General features: G+C 49.3%; 1 protein-coding gene across 1 annotated transcript in view; it reads right to left on the reverse strand.

The window, feature by feature from the left end:
• CAPN2 (calpain 2) overlaps nucleotides 1–17494 on the reverse strand; it is a 55797-nt gene that overhangs the window by 23295 nt on the left and 15008 nt on the right. Inside the window, exons 6-9 of the mRNA XM_021718586.1 lie at nucleotides 4393–4511; nucleotides 3364–3497; nucleotides 2200–2368; nucleotides 329–412 (exon numbers count right to left, since the gene is read on the reverse strand). Of these exons, the coding sequence (XP_021574261.1) occupies nucleotides 329–412; nucleotides 2200–2368; nucleotides 3364–3497; nucleotides 4393–4511 (506 nt within the window). The remainder of the gene's footprint in view (nucleotides 1–328; nucleotides 413–2199; nucleotides 2369–3363; nucleotides 3498–4392; nucleotides 4512–17494) is intronic.

Raw genomic sequence — 17494 nt, forward strand, 5'->3', positions numbered from 1 at the left:
TAGAGTAAAAAACACTATAAGGATGCAAAGTGTAGTTTTATTGTTGCTCCCGATCCAGAGAGTTAGGCTGTCACTCTTAAACCAAGTAAAATCAGGGCTGCTGGAGCCGTCACTAGGCCACCGGGGGGCAGCGTGGCGCGGGCTCGGGAAGGAACCGCTCTTCATTTCTGTGCTGACAACTTTGCGACGCCAGGTCTGCACTCCAGGCCTGAGTGCAGACGGGGCTATGAGGACACGGGGCAACACCCTGGGAATCACCAGCCAAAGTGAGCCTGTGATCACCGAGTTAGGGGAAGTAGGACCCCCGCACATCCGCGCCGGCCGTTACCTCCTCGGCTCCCGTGACCGAGTACGCGTGACCCTTCACCAGCTTCTGGAACGTGATGGCCTCCGAGTCCGCAGCGCTGGTGATCTAGAACATGGCAACCGTCAGCAGGCCTGCTGCACCCTCCCCGTCCGTCCCTCCCTCCCTTCCTCCCCACTCTTTGCCTTTCCCCTCCCTGATCCCCCATCCCTGCCTCCCTGGCTCACGTCCTACGGCCTGGCCCCATCTACCGGCCCCCTCCACCGCTAGACCCACAGGGCAGGAGCCAGGCCTGGAGGGGAGGCGCAGAGTTGCACTTTCCTGCACCAGGGGGGTGCCCCCGCATGACTGCTGCATTCACAGACTTCTGCAGGCTGGGAAGGTGGAGAGGATATACCCACGGAGAGAAGCCAGTGAGAGCCTGGATTGTTGGGGACTGACACCCAGACAGCACAGAGTGGCCCAGATACACTGAGGCCCCCATGCTCCGTGGTCTGGCTCAGTCTCCCGCAGGGTTTATATTATGAAGGCTCTTTGTTCCCACCTGAGTTCAGAATTTGCTTCTGTTGTATTAAGAACTCCTCAAAGCTACTCCTTTCCTCTACCTATTCCTAAGTAGGTTGTCAACGGGAAGAAGGGCTGGGAGTAGAAAGGGTCTTCTGCTTCAACATGGTAGGCTGAAAGCTTGACAGTTTCTGCCTAGAGAATCTAACAAAGATTTTGGCTCTTGGGGCCAAAGACTTCTTATCTCTGTCCCCCGCAGAGACCAACCAATATCCTGGACTAGAAAGGGCCCAGGAGTTGGACACAGTCATTACCCCAAGGCTGCTGGGGACAGAACATTGAGCCCAGCTCCAATCCCCTGGCAAAGTTTGCCAGCAAGGCTATTATGATGAAATGCTTCCTTCCTGTGCCTTCTGAAAGCTCCCACAGGCCCACCAGCCCTGGAACAGAGTGCAGGGGAAGGTGGCACAGCCCTACAGGTGGTGGGTGGGTGGGGATTCATAACAGGTTGAGAGTAGGAAATGGGCTGGGGAGGGAAGAGCTGGAAGCACCACCACCCATCCATTACAAAAAAAAGTTTCCTTATCTGCTTAAGTCCAGACCCAATAGAGAACTATTACCTCTGGTCCCTCCCCTGAGTTTTCATTAAAGGAACTCATATTGCAGGAAGAAAGACTGAAGTCTGTCAACACACCTGGACAGACTTTTGTCAAGAACCAGTGTCTGCTCTGCAGGTCCAACAGGCCGTTGTATGTTCTTCAAGCTCACTGAATCCCTCCCCAAATCATTTACTATCCCCCTAAAATCATCCACACTTCCCCATCTCCCTTCCCCTATAAGAAGAAGGGTCTACACCCAGCTGTGTCCCCTGCACTGTGGGGTCATCACTCTGATTCACCCCATGCACGCTAATAAATTTGTACACCTTTTCTCTTATTAGTTTGCCTTTTGTCGGTTGATTGTCAGCAAACCTTCAGAGGGCAAAGAGCAGTTTTCCTTAGTCCCCTACAAGGCCAAGGGTTGCTTTAACATCGTACCTGGGTATCCTTGTGGGTGTCCTTGGGAGCCTCCCTTCGGCAAGAGCAGACTGGGGTGAACTTTTGGGACGCCCTCTTCCTCCATCCCTCTTTCCCCCTTGCCTTTCCCTCTCTGTGTCCCTCCCACCGCCGGGGTGGCATGGGGTGAGTTGGAGGAGGAGCTGGTAGCAGCACCAGGAGCCCAAGCTCAGCCACAGCTAGCTCCCCCGGCCCTGGCCCCTTAGTCTTGTGAGCTCACTGGGAGGAGATGCTCCTGTAACTCTCCTGATACAGGTAAGACCTCACCAAGAGAGCAAGGACAGAGGTGCGTATCTGTGCCCCCACAGGGGGCGAGGGAGGGTGGCCTGGACTTACGTCGATGGAGCAACCCAGGAGAGAGCCTTTTTGCAGAGCCTTCTGGATGATCTTGAACAGGTTGGGAGGGGCCTTCCTCAACTCGTACCACTCAGCGATGCCTCCGGTGAAGTCTTCGAAGCCCTCGGTGGTGGCACCCCCCGACAGCGCTTCATAACATCCATTGATCCTACAAGAGGGATTGGATGCTACTGCTGCCCTTGACCTGCTGTGGCTGCAAACACTTTCATCTCTCAAATGCACCCACATCCTGCTCCCGGCCCAAGGGACCCTCTTTGATTTTAGATATCTCATAGGACCTTAGAGTTGGAAGAACTTTAGTGATTATCTGGACTAATCTCCATATTGATTCTTTTACATCCTGACAGGAAAGGGCAGGTCTACTAATTGGCTGTTTGGCATTTACAGCCTGACAAAAGACAACAATTCAATAATAAAAGCAGTTTCCCTGAGAAACAGGCACCGTGTGGGTAAACCGAAGCCGGAGTCTGGTAGTTCCCCTAACTCTTACTGAGCAGTGGGACTTAGAAGCACCCTCAGGCCCCTCAGGTTCTCACAGCTGAGTGTGGGATCCTGATCCCTCCTACTTCCTGGCTGGAGGATGTAAGGAACAGAAATCTACTTGCAGCACAGCCAAGAAGTCCCTCTAGAGAGGGACTGGCATGGGGCTTTCCGCTGAGAGCAGCAGCCCTGAGTCTGGACAAGCCCGACTGCGGGCAGCTTGGGTAGGAAGCAGCTGGGAGGAGATGGAGACACCATTTCCATCAGCGACTCCATGTATTCTGGGCAGGTGTCCACAATTTTCCTACTTCTGCAAAGGAGAGTTTTGCCCATTGGCAAAAGCTCTGCTCCTTTTAGTTGATAAAAAATGTAACATGTTCTGCCCAGAAAGTAGAGCTCCTTCTTAAGCCCAGCATGATCAGAACGATAACGTGCTCCAGTGGGTTTGGTTAAAGATGGTGATCGCTGTTATTTATCAGTGCACGATGTGACCAGGCATCCTGCATGCATTGACTGGAATTGAGAGCCCAGTGTTGGCCAAAAAATCCTTCTGTGGATTAGGACTTCTACTGAAAGCAGTCCTTGAATTGTTCCTTGAATTGTGTTTTGGATGCCAGGGCACAAGGACAGGTCATGGGGGCGGGAGGGGGCATGGCCACTTACTTGGCATATGCCTTCTCCAGCAGGGCACTCCAGAACTCGCTCCCCTCGGCCGAATGCACAAAGAGCAGCTCCCCGTCCTTGGTGGGCAGCCTGTCGTCCACCACCACCTCCACCCACTCGCCGTACTGCCAGAACTGCAAGACAATGGGGAGGGGTGGCATGGGGTGAGCTGGAGGAGGAGCAGGTAGCAGCACTGGGACCCGGAGCTAGCCAAATCCAGCCCTCCCCACGCCCTAACCCCTTGGCATGGGTTCCATGAGCCCACCCAGGAGGAGACGCTCCTGTAATTCTCCTACTGCAAACAAGTCTTCACCAAAAGAGTGAGGACAGTGATGCTGTTCGACCCCCACATCCACACCCACCTCTTTAGCATTCTGCTTTGCAGGCTTTTAAAAATACTATTTCTCGACTGGGCACAGTGGCTCATTGCCTGTAATCTCAACACTCTGGGAAGCTGAGGCAGGAGGATCACATGAGTCCAGGAGTTTGAGACCACCCTGGGCAACATAGTGAGACCTCCTCTCTACAATAAATCGAAAAATTAGCCTGGCATGGTGGCACATGCCTGTAATCCCAGCTACTCAGGAGACTGAGGTAGAAAGATTGCCTGAGCCCAGGAGGTGGAGGCTGCAGTGAATTGTGATCGTGCCACTGCACTCCAGCTTTGGTGACAGAGTGAGACCCTGACTCATCAGAAAGAAAACACTGTTTGTCATTTACCAATGTAAAAGGAGAACTTAAACATTTTGTCTCAAACTTCATAAAAAAGGGAATTACTGCTTGAACACCCTGCTCTCCCTCCCTCCTTGCATGACCTACAACACCCCCCATGGTCATCCTGGCAGAGTCCCACGTCCTGACCACAGGCAGGCCAGGGAGCTTCCTGCTATCTCCCAATGTCCTTTGTAGAACAGCACTGGTCCTCAGACTCTGCAAACACCACCAGGGATGGATAGACCCAGCCGTGCCAGGAGACTGTGCCCAGACCTGGGACCTGTGAGGGACAGCTTGGGTTAACCATTAAGTCACCTGGAAGTGGAAGATCCCGGCATAGTTTTCCTGGAAGCTCTGGTCTAGGGGGACCACTCGAGCCAGGATCTCTTCATTCAAGGTGAGGGAAGCAATGGCTGCCAGCAGCCAGCAGTCACCTGCGAACATGGCACAAAGAGGGGACTCAGAGTCAGGAGGAGGTTAAAAATCTCAGCCCCAGCAAGGCTCGGTGGCTCAGCCTGTAATCCGCGCTTTGGGAGGCCGAGATAAGTAAATTGCCTGAGCCCGCAGGCTCGAGACCCACCTGGGCAACTTGGCGAGACCTCATCTCTACAATAAATCAAAAAAATTAACCGGGCGTGGTAGCGCGCACCTGTAGTTCCAGCTACTTGGAAGGCTGAGGTAGCCGGGAGCATGTCACTGCACTCCAGTCTGGGCGACAGAGTGAGACTCCAACTCAAAAAAAACAAAAAAATCTCAGCCCCACCTCTGGGGTCCTGGGCATAAGGTGACCCGTGAGTAGACAGAAGGATGTTTCACGCCGTCCTCATCGGAGGGTTTGGTGCTATTTTGAGGAAAATGCAGAGGGAGGATTGTTTCTGTTGTGTGGTTGGTTTGGTAGAGACAGGAAAATTCATTCCCTGAAAGACCCAGAGCCCAGCCTCGTGCCTGATTCAGAGTGTTCTGTGCTGAGCATCTGTGGAATGAATGAATCCAACTTGGCGCAGAGGCCTCCTAGAAAACAGGCTTTGAAGGGGAGTGTGAGCTGGGCATGGTGGCACAGTCCCAGCTGGTGGAGGCTGAGGCAGGAGGACTGCTGAGCCCAGGAGTTTGAGGCTGCAGTGAACTATGATAGTGCCACTGCACTCCAGCCTGGGTGACAGAGTGAGACCTCATCTCTAAAAAAGTATAAATAAATAAATATCAAAGGGGAGTTTGAGTAAGAGGAAGAAAATGTAGTGGTCCGTGGAAATGCTGTACACCTCCTAGGAGAAGGGTTCAGAGATCCCAGCAGGTGACACAATCACAGGAAGCAGGGAACCAGGGATAGCCTTGAGCTGGAGTACAGAAGGCTGGACTACCTCCCAGGGTTTCTGTGAGGTGTGGGCACTAGGCAGGGGGTGGACAAGGACGCAGACAATGAGGTGGGCAGCTGGTCAGGCAGCCTGACCCCTCTCTGAGCCTCGGGACCCTCCCCCATGCCTGGGGATAAACATGAGGCGTAAGGAGAGCACATGTGTAAAGCACCCAGCACCCACTTGGGGCCTGTTCTGGGTACTCAGCACTGCAATGGACTTAGTAGCAGCCAGCAGATACCAGAAACAGCACCAGGTGGCTTGTGGGGAGGGGTTGTGTCTACCACAAAATACAGACAAAGGGAAGGGGCCTGGGAAGAGGATGAGGAAGTTTACTCCATTCTTTATTTATTTATTTTTTAGATTAGAAAATATAGTTTACTTTAAAAATGAAATTAGAAAGGAAGAGAGAGAGAGAGAGGAGATTCACCTCCCCAAGGTAGGAGAGGCGGCCAAAGCCAGGAAACATGGCCTGGCCACAGCTCAAAGAGTATATAGCCACCAATAGCTTAGCAAGGCAATGGCCAGTTTACTCCATTCTTAAGGAATGTGTATTTTCCTACAATTTTCCATGACAATGATAGGAAATAGCCTCAGCTGAGTCCAATTCGTTGTTGTACTGATTTTTGGTAATTGACAGATTTATTAATGTTACTGAAGGTCACTGAATTCTGGTTGATAACTTAGCATCCAGATAGTTCTTCAGCTAGACTGTTCTGTTAACACTTAGGGATGATTACATAGCGTTCCTTGAGGCCTATGTGTGCCAATGACAGACCTGTGGTAGTTGGAGACACCTCCCCGTTAGTCAGCCAGTAACTGAGAGAAATAAATCCTTTGCTCCTTGAGTTGGATGGCGAATGTGGTGCTGTGGATTCACCTGTAGTTTTCCACTCAGCAGCCATGTGCTCTCCTCCTGGTAATGCCAACATCCTTCTGAGAGGCCATACTCCCTGCCTTTTTAATCTGTGAGGTTTAGAGGTAGCACTGACCCTGCCCCAGTTCCAGAGGTGGACTGGGGCAATCTATGCATCACATGGTCCAGTTTTAGTGGCTGGCTCAGGGAACGTGCTGTGACCCAGCCAGAGTCAATGAGGTGTGGTGGGACTTTTATGGGGCTTATGGGAGAATGGACAGGCACTCTCTTCTACTTCACCGAGACTATAAAGACGCATGTTCTGCTGTTGCTGATGCCATCTGGTTTCCTTGGGAGGGGCAGCCTGTCCGAGAATGAAGCCAATACAGAGGAAGCGAGGCTGAGGGATGGAGAGAGAAACTGGATCCTGGCAACACCACTGAGACCCTGAACCAAGCTGTACCTGAAGCCAGACCTGCTTGAAACTTTTCAGTTACATGAACCGATAACATCCCTGTTTCCTTACTCATTATGCAGGGCTACAATTTCCTCCGACTTTACTGCTAGGAGAGCATTGACAGGAGCCATGATTCATTGAGCCCTGTCCGTGTGCCAGCACTGTTCTAAGAGCTTCAGCTTCATTATCTCTTATTCCTCACAACAGCTGTGTGAGGATGGCGCTAATACTATTTCCAGGTTAAAGCTGAGTAGAATGAGGCCTCAAGAGCCTAAGTGCATTGCCAGCAGTTAAACAGCTACAAGAAAAAGCTGAAAAGGTATGGCTGTCAGATCTAAGAGCCAACCCTTTGGGTCAGCGAGTGAGGTCTTTATATGAACCACACCAGACGTGTTGAGAAGAAGCAGCTTGGGGAGAACTTTGGCAGTGACTGTTTTTTGCCCTGGCTAGGGGAAGAAGAAACTGAGGAGTCCAGATTGGTGGGGATCCAAATCTACCTGGAGGGATTGTCTCTGCCTAATTCTACTTGATATGGACCAGGTGATCAGTAAAACAGATGCTCTTGGGGCCTTTTCTGGGCATCCATCCACTCTCCCATTCCGACCTTGTCAGGCTGTCCATCCTGGAGAACACATTCACCACATGGCTGCTGTTCCTGGGCCTATGAGGTCCTCCTTTTCAATCCATTCCTTTTCCTCCAACATCATGTCTTTTCAAGACTTTAGTCCTTCTTTGGAAGATGCCTGTGATTCTTATTTTGATTGAGCTTATTTGAGATTTTGTAGGACTCCTGAAAACTGCTTGGATTTGAGTGTCAACACACGGAGACAGACTTGTGGATAAAATGGACCCAAGTACAGGGATTCCAGGGACAGGATCTCAAGCCAGTTACTCCCACCATTCTTGTCATGTCCCCTCAGATCCCTGCATGTCTTCCTAAGAGCTTCCTGGGTCTGTCTGACCCCTTGTTCTGTTTCTCTCGGTCCCAAGAATCGATGTTTTTACATCATGCATGTGTGTAGGCAGCACACAAATATGTCATCGAGACCAATCAGTTGCTCTTGTAGTCTTGGATGTCATAGCTGACCATGCTGCTATTCATGGGACCATGACTCTGGTGGAATGCATGAAGATTGGCTTCAGTACTGGCACTATATTTTTTTGTGGGTCATACATCTAGGTCAGTGCTGATGTGCATCTATCTCATATTACTGCTCACCACCAGATCTGCGTGCTCTTGTCACATCCCAGGAATCAGCAGGCATGCTTTGTGACTTCCAGTCTTCTTCCTTAATGTCCCAGAAGCATATCTCTGGCCAAGCCAGGTAGGAGCAAGGCCCAGTCTCCCATCGCCATTTGGAGAGGACTGCTTTTTCCATCCTTTGCTGTCCAAACTAACATGTTTCCTCTGAAAGATTCCTAATCCTAGAATGTTTCCCAGATGATGAAACTGTAGGAGACTAAGTTACTTGCTTAAGGTCACACGTCCAGAAAGGGGTTGAGCCATGATCCGAACCTGCATCTCTGGACGGTTAGTCTATGTTCTTTCCACCATCAGGAATTAAAAATAAACTAACAAGTAGATCGTATTTGTATACTACTTTACAGTTGACAAAGAACATTTTATGCATTGCATTTGATCCTCACAGACATTTTATGAGGTGATTATCATTATTATTATAATCTTTCCAGGGATGAAGAAGTTGAAACCCAGTTAGCCTGGAGTAGAGCACTGGCAGGTCTTACATGCACATTCTTAGAATCCAAATCCTAGGTTTTAAGGACTGTACCCTGATGGTGATTTCCTTTGGTTAAGAGTATCTGATTCCTTGAACCAGGGAAACACTCGCCAGGTATGTCCGCAGCAATTCAGATTTAAAACTTAGGGTTAACAAGTGAGTAGCTTCATTAAATCCTATGCTGTATTTTAATCATCTCATACCCATTGGCTCATGAAATATTAAAACACTCCATCGATTCAATGTGATATAATTCACCAAGACAACAGGATGGTCTGTCATCACACAGCCAAGACAGTAGCACTAAAATCACAGCGAAGGTAAGAGGAAACAAGAGCTAAATGCGTTTTACAGTCAAAGATTCAACACTTTTTTTCATCAGTTTCCCAAATTCTGGAGTGGAGGGAGTCTTAGAGGCTTCCAAGGAACATCTTGATTGCTAATAAGGTCGTGGAAACATTTGAAATCCTGTTTTATACTTTGATTCCTTAACTTTCTCTTTCACCCCAGCCAGCAAAATATTTTGAATTAAGTAGGGAAGCTCCTTTACCCAGCTGATTTCTTTGACTATCTTAAGTATATTAATTTCTTTATTTAGTATAAGCTCTCTCAGCAACAAGATCTCCACCATGATTACACTGTTTACATTCACAAAGGCTTAGTATGTGCCAGGCCGTGTACTAAATGTCTTAAGTGTATTATTATGTTATCTTATTTCATTGGCACAAAACAGCTCCAGGCAGTTACTATTTTCATTCTATGTTATCACTGAGGAAATGGAGGTTTAAGGAGGTTGAGTGGTTCACCCAAAGGTCCCAGCTAATGAGAGGCCATCAGGTCTGTCTGTACAAAGCATGTGCTTTTATTTTACTTATTTTAAATTTTTTTCGAGACAAGGTCTCTCACTCTGTCACCCAGGCTGGAGTGCAGGGACGTGATCATAGTTCACTGGGCCTTGAATTCCTGGGCTTAACAGAACTCCTGCCTCAGCTTATTTTAAAAATGAGGTCTTGCTATGTTGCCCAGGCTGGTCTCGAACTCCTGGTCTCGAACTCCTGGTCTCGAATGATCCTCCTGTCTGAGTCTCCCAAAGTGCTGGGATTACAGGCATAAGCCACTGTGCCCAGCCACATGATTTTAACATTTAACCAAAATAGTTTACTTTACAAATAGGTTGGAATTAATTTCAAATTCATGTAATTCAAAGGACACTGTCTTGGGGACGTCTGTCCTCGAGAGGTGACTTGATTATGCTTCAGTGTCTGGGTTGCACAGTGTTCTTTCACTCCCCCTGAACAGCCCATGTTCACAAGAAGGTTTCCCCCCACAAGGAAACCTGTTCTACAAGTGAAACCTGTTCCTCAGTCGTAGAACTCAGTCCCACCCTTCACTGTTAAAAGTTCAGATCCTTGGTTCTCCCCATCAAGGTCAGAATCCACCTTCTCTAAAACAATGTATGGAAACCCTTCTCTTCTGGATAATCCTGCAGTGACTTGTTCCTGGAGGGGTGCCCTGGTTGGAGAAGACCATGGTGTTGTTTCCCAGCAGAGCCAGTTTGGAGCAGTTACATCTAGTCCTGATAAAAACAGGTGGGACGATTAGTCTAACTTGGATGCTACAAACCCCTCATGGCTCTAACTGGTTTTGGCTATTCTAAAATGAAAATTATTATGTTTGGTAGAGGTCCTCCATAATAATTGGTCTATATTGAAATAAGAACAAACAGCCAGGTGTGGTAGCTCATGCTTCTAATCCCAGCTACTCACTCAGGAGACTGAGGGGGGTAGGATCACTTGAGCCCAGGAATTTGAGACCAGTCTGGGCAATATAGCAAGACTCTGTCTTTAAAAAAAGGAACAAAAATTTCATCAATTGGCTTATGCAGTATACCTCCAAAGTGTGTTCTGTAGAAACTAGTTCCTCAAGAAGTTGACAGGGATTTCTTGAGAAAATGTTCTATGACCAAGTAAGTTTGGGAAATGCAAAGCTAACCAGGGTAAATGCAGAGACTTCTTTAAGCTTTTCAATCAGTTCCCATAAGATACATGTTTCCCAGACTTACGTGACTTTGGAACTCTCTTGATGACACCTCACATGCTGTGCCAGTGCCCTTGGAGCCCACTGGAAATGCTGGATCACCTAGCGAGGGGGACATTCTGCAGCTGGTTCACCCTGGTGGGTCCTCCAGGGAGCTGGGCTGCCCTGAACCAAACCTTCCCTGGGGACATGGTGAGATCCTTTCATGGCTCTTGGGCATCATGGTGGAGGGCCCACCTGCAGCAGCTGGGGTGCTGTCGACATGCTCTTCTTTCTGGGTTGTTTTGGAACTACTTATTTTCCTTTCAGCATATGGTTTTATTGTATGCTTTAAGTACTCTATGGAATGAGGTGATGCATATGAACATACCAACAAATCCTGCCTAAATCACTGTGAACTTCTGACTCACATCCTCTCACCTGCCTTTCTCATCCTGGGAGCCTGACACCTGCCTCTGTCTGTCCAGCACCCTGGGCCAGGGCAGGGACAAGTACCAGAGATGGATTGCTATGGACCTTGATCATCCATGGGACAAACTCTGTGCCTCCTCAGAAGAGAGCTGGCTGCCTGTGACGTCTTCCTTTAGCAGGGCCCTGGCTGCTGCCAGCCACCTCCATTACTAAAGGCCCTACCCTGAGATGCCAGTGCTGCCCAGTGAGGCTCCTGACCACAGGCTCCTCAGAATGGCCATTGCTACATCCAGGCTGCCCCATACCCTGTCAAACTTCTGTCCTGGAAGACACTCAACCAGCACAGGCCTGAGAAGCCGGGGAGGGGGATGGAGGATGGGGGGATTTTCTGCCCTGCTTCCTCATCAGGAAAAGCCCACCTGGGAGCCTCACCAGCCTCATGTGTAGTCAAGCAGGAGCTGCCTGAATGGGACTCCTGCCCCCGGCCTCCATGAACCTCCATTATATCCAGTCTTAATTTCTAAAAGAGCCTCTCACCTCACATTTACAGATCAGACTTAAGCTGCAAATAGCCATGGGAAAGGAAACCCCTGGATTTAAATGCTCTAGTGCAAGGGTATCCAACCTTTTGGCTTCCCTGGGCTGCATCGAATAAAGAGGAATTGCCTTGGGCCGCACATAAGTTATATAATATAGCTACTGTGTATACATAATAAGACTTATTTTTAAAGTATTTTTATTATAAAGTTTAGAAAAATGAAACAATTAAAATTAGTGGGATTTGAACTTCTTTTTGTAAAACAAATCTATCAGTGTCTGGTTCCATGGTTGCAATTATCTGTGAGTTGTCAAGGTGCTCATCAGAAACGTTTGTTTGAATTTTGCTCATGGTGTGCTTCATAATTGAAACAGCTGCTCACAAGTATGTGGTGCCAAAAAGCAATGTCACGAATAACGAGTGATGGTGAACTTCAGAAATGGAACTACACATGGGGTCAAGAAGAAAATAAATGCTAAAAAGCACATGATGTTAAAAGATGTTGTGGGGCCACATTACTGTCTTGGGCCATGGGTTGGACATGCCTGCATTAGTGTGAAAAGGATGAAAAATAGGTTTACGGGGAAGATGAGAGTCCGGAGCCAGCACTGTTGAAAGGAAATCACCCAGGGGAGGTGGTCCAGGGTCTCAAAGCCAAAGGTGCCCCTTTATCTTTTGCTTGACTCGGCACTGAGATTTCCTGTCATCTCCAGTAGGGACTGCCAGGATCCCTATAAAAGGCATGTCTCACTGGAGACTGGTGACTCTCTGCTCCCCCAAAGAACTGAACTCACAGGGTCTGATCCTTGCATCTCATGCCATCTGTCCCCTTGCCACACAGCCTTTAGCTTCCTCAGCTTCCAGGTTCTTGGTTGCCTTTGGCTGGCTTTGCTGCTCCAGCCCAGCCCCTGGGGAATCTCCCTTCCTTCTCAGGGCCGTGCACTGTCCTTTCTCCATTGTCGCAGCACCTCCGGCACTGTTCTAAGAAGAGGCAAACAGTCCCTGCCGGCAGGGTCCCCGCTGGCCTGTTGGACAGAACTGAGTATTCTGGGCAGAAGTGCAGGTCAGCCTGGGTGGTGAAGGGTCCCGAGTAGGTGGGTTGATGTGCTGGTTCTACGGGGACCCCATGGCCATGCTGGGCCTTCAGGCAATCCCAAAACCAGAAAGGAATTTGATGGAAAGATGTCCTAAGTAGAACTAAGAGGTCTGGCCAGCGGGGATTGAGATCTGTGGCTAGAAGACCTGGATTTAGGTCCTGACCTACAACTTAAAGTTGTAAACTTGGATACATTCCTTAATTTCTCTGGCCTCTGTCAGGCATGGTGGTTTGTGCTTCTAGTTCTATCTACTTGGCAGGCTGAAGCAGGAAGATCACTTGAGCCCAGTAAGTTGAAGCTGCTGTGAGCTACGATCATGTCATTGCACTCCAGCTTGGACAACAGAGCAAGACCTGTCTCTAAAAAAATAAATTCTCTGATCCTGTGTTTTCCCAGCTGTGGAAGGGGGAGAATAATAAGGCATATCCTCAGAAGGTTGCTAGGATCCGACACAAAAAGGAAAAATAGAGGTCCATGTATGGACTTTAGAGATCTGGAACCCCAAACATTTTGTGCAAATTTTGTGTATATGCAAATACATGCATTTTTCTAGGGAGACCAGTCAGGGTTCTCTCCTATCCCCACCCCAAATGGTTAAGAAACACTAGAGCCAGAACACAGTGTTCAAATCCTGGCTCTGACCCAAAGAAGCTACTCTCTGTGCCTTAGTTTCCTTATATGTAATATTGGTTTAAATAATAAACTGTCCTGTGGAGTTGAGAATTAAATGGGAGAAAATATGTAAAGCTCTTAGAACAGTGTCTCTAAGTGTTGGCTGTTTTTATTTTCTTATAGGGAAGAAAACTGAGACCCAGGAGAAGTGGTCTCAACAGAAGGTATCTTTGTGCCAAACCTTGGCCACATTGGCAATGTTGTCCTGGAAAGGGTGCCAAGGGTGCCGGCTAGTGGTGATAGTGGTGGTGGTGGGGGGTGGTGTTGAAGCTGAGGTGAGAGAGAGGAGGGAGGGAAGCTGCAGGGGGGAGGTGAGGTGAATGACTGAGTGCATATGGGGTCTGTCTCATCAACTTGAGCCTCTGAAGACTCTTCTTCGGGATTAAGTGAGCTCCAAATAAGGAAGAAATAAAGACAAAGAGTGAGCACTGAGTTAAATGTGATAGGTGGCTCACGCCTGGAGTCCCAGCTACTCTGGAGGCTGAGGCAGGAGGATCGCTTGAGCCCAGGAGTTTGATGCCATCCTGGGCAACTAGCAAGAAAAAAAAAGGACATTAATAAAAAGGGGAGTAAGCACTGACGAGGGTATAGATATAAAAGCAATTACTTGAGACCCAGGCACATCCATCGCAGGGTGTGTGTGTGTGTGTGTGTGTGTGTGAGATGGGGGGGCGGTGGTCCCCATCAGGGTGTGTGTGTGTGTGTGTGTGTGTGTGTGTGTGTGTGTGTGTGTGTGTGTGTGTGATGGGGGGGCGGTGGTCCCCATCCCAGGCCTGAGTGGATCTCCAGCTGGGCCTGTTCACCTTCCCCTTCACTTCCCTATTGCAGGATCCTCCACTGAGAACTGCAGGACCCTGGGGTGAGGAGGCTTTCTAGTCCCTTCTCTGCTTTGTCCCCTCACATAACACAAGGCAAGAGCCAAGGCTGGCCATTAAGAGACAAGCACCCTCCTTCCACCTCCTGAGTCTGCAGCTGTGACAATCAGTTTCTCTCCCTGCTGTGCCTTGGCCATTACCCGTTTGTTTTTGTTTTGTGCTTGTGGCAGAACAGTTTATTCATATGTTCAACAAAGATTTTGTGACATTCTCTCTGGCCCACCCTGGAGTACCCGCTGGGATCACTCAAACCACTTCAGCATCTGGGCCTCCAGGGAATCCCCTCTAAATTCAAACTTCCTCCACCCCTTCTAATGAGTTTGGGAAAAGGGGGTTGAATTGGATTTTTGGATGGCCAAGCACAACGGCCTCACCCACTCCAGACGCAAGCTACCCAGATAAAGATTTCCTTGTTTCCAAGTGAGCTACCCTCCTGGGTCTCCACAGTGAGCACACTAGGTACCCGCAGTTTCCCTCCATACTTCAGTTCTCAGACAGGACCCTGGCAGCAAGGGTTCCGCCCAGACCCTCCTCTGAGGGAGGTCACGGCACTCCCAGACAGACCTTATGAATGATTCCTTTAAGCTCTGGTCCTCCCCTGAAAAGATAAATTCATTCAGGGCCATGTCAGTAAATTTCCAGAGCCGTGCTCCTGACCTGGGTGTCCGTGTCCTGAGGGTCAGCTGTGTGCACAGGCCGCGGTGCCTGGGGGCCATCACGGGGAGGGGACACAGCTGAGTTACTAAGATTTGTGGCTGTTGGAGGTTTTCCAAGAGGAGGGAATAATATTTGCTGGGCGTTTTTCTCCTCCTTTCCCTACCACTGTTGCTGTCTTTCCTTCACAAACAGGAAGTGAGGGAGAGTCCAGGAGATGCTGGCTCTGACACACCTGTGCTAGCTGTGGCTTCATCACATTAGAGTGCAGTGAGCCATCAGCAGTCCCAACAGGACTTGGACAGGGTTGGTGTTGGGCTGGTCACGGTTACAGCCCCCAGTACCTGTGCAGGGGATTGTATGCTCAGCGAAATCTCTCTCTCTCTCTCTTTCTCTCTCTCTCTTTCGCTCTCTCTCTTTCTCTCTCTCTCTCTCACATACACACACACACACACACACACACACACACACACTTCAAACACGGGCTGAGACCGTTCTTCTTGGCTAAAAGCAGGCAGAACACAAGGCCCAGTGTCAGCCCCGACACTCCCCAGAAACCCTCCCCTGCCTCAGCACCCCTCACCCACACTTCTCTCATTGTGGTCAGTCTTGCTTCTGCCTCTGAGCACCTCTGTCCTCCTGGTATCTACGTGGGTGTATCTGTATCTCTTCCTCCAGCCAGTCTCAAGCTCCCTGCTGGCTCATTCATGACTCCAGATCCAGGCCTGTGCTAGTCCTAGAGGAGACTGCCTGGGCTCTCATGCAGTGGGCTCACAGCCAGCAGGGATAGGTGTGAAAACAGCGGCTGCAGAGGATGGCAGTGAGCACTCGGCTTCAGAACAGGGGAGACTGGGACTGTGGGAGGGCTGGAGTGGTGCAGAAGCCTTAGAGGGCAGACCTGGATGACGTGGGTGAGGGCATTTTCAGAGAGAAGGAAGGTCAAGTGCAGAGATCCAAAAGATGTGGGGGAAGGGCACAGTCTAGAACAGGAGAGGTGGAGCTTGGGTGGAGTGGGCTGAGGCTAGGTAGGATGGTTTTGCCAGCTAGATCAGGTTAGGAATCTGAACTGGCCCCTTAGGGAATTCAAGCCAAGGTTCCTCATCACCCTTTCCCCTCCTCATTCCTTTCCCCTCCAGATACAATAAAACATCTACACTTTCCAGTATGAACCACTCCCTGCTGGGGAAATACAGACTCTCCTCCCTCCTTCCTCCATCCAAGAGAGCTTCCCTACAGTTCTCTCTCTTAATCATCCTTGGGGACTCATCCCTTGGGGTGTCCCTCTTCCCCCTTCCCATGACCCTCCCAGGGGTGCCATAGCATGACCTAAACTTAGATTTCATTCATCCATTAGCTGTTTGCATCCAACACTTCCAATGGCTCCCTTAGGACAAGGTCTCTGGCAGTAACGCCCCAGATGGATTAGAGACAAGTACAGGTGCTCCTTCGAAGGGGTTATATCTCGACAAATCCACTGTAAGTAGGAAACATCGTCAGCTGAACATGCATTGAATACACCTAATCTACCTGAGACATGCTCAGAACACTTACATTAACCCACAGTTGGGAAAAATCATCTAACACAAAGCCTATTTTACATTTTGAGTATCTTATGCAACTTACTGAATACTATTCTGAAAACTGAAAAACAGAATGGCTGTAAGGGCACTCAAAGTACAGTTTCTACTGAATGTGTGTCACTTACACATTGTAAATTCAGAAAATTATAAATCAAACCACCCTAAGTTGGGACTGTCTGTAGACAGCCAGGGGTATGACTCCAGGTGAGAATTAAAACCTGCCCTGGAGTAATGGGGGGACAGGAGGAAAAGGAGGCTTGGAGACAGTTAAGGACCTGAAATGGAGAGGGCTGGTTGGAAGTGGGGAGGGAAGGGAAGCAGAGCAAGAATCCCCCAGTGCCAGGCACACTGGGAAGTCCCAGAAAAAACATGCCCTCCAAACCATGATGATCTAGTATGCGAGCTGCCTTGGGTTATTATTGGTAAAGGACAAGAAGGCCATTATTCAAAGGAGAGGGGTATTCCAAAAATGGCAGAAACAGTATTTTGGTTTCACATGCTCTTCCAGAACTTTGTCACTCCCCATTGAGAGGTGGGATGTGTGTCCCCTCTCTTTGATCTTGGGTGGGGCTTCATCTGCCTCAATGGCCGGGAGGATATGGTGCTACGGGATTTTCAAGGCTAGGTCATAAAAGGTGAGGTTGCTTGCCAGGCTTTCTCCAGGGACATCACCAGTGTATAAAAAATTCAGCTACCTTCAAGCCCCCATGGTAGAGAGCCCATGAAAGACACAGAGATCCCTGGAGCTGGAGCTGATCCAACCTCCAGATCTGGCACCAGACATGTGGGTAAGGGGGTTTTTGATGACTTCATCTCCATCCCCATCTGACTGAACTGCCTGAGTAATCCAGAGAACCCCCAGATCAGCCCAGTTATCCTTCAGAACCATGAGAGAACTGTGAAGTGAACTGTTTCAAGCCGTTCATTTTGAGGTGGGTTGTTACACACGAGATATGGGTATCACAACACAGGGACCTTCCTGAACTCAGTGTCTAAAATGTAATGCACCTCATGAAGCTAGGGACAATAAGAGGTACGCTAAGAGAGTTTCTTCCACCGGGGGTGCCAGCAAGAAAACAGGGCCAACACCAAGAGATGCTAATATCAGGACGCCCAGGCCACCCCGTCACTTGCAGTCAGTCCCCAGGG

Source organism: Carlito syrichta, unplaced genomic scaffold (assembly GCF_000164805.1).
Source record: "Carlito syrichta isolate Samal-C Ts95f unplaced genomic scaffold, Tarsius_syrichta-2.0.1 Scaffold312843, whole genome shotgun sequence".
Classification (NCBI taxonomy): domain Eukaryota; kingdom Metazoa; phylum Chordata; class Mammalia; order Primates; family Tarsiidae; genus Carlito; species Carlito syrichta.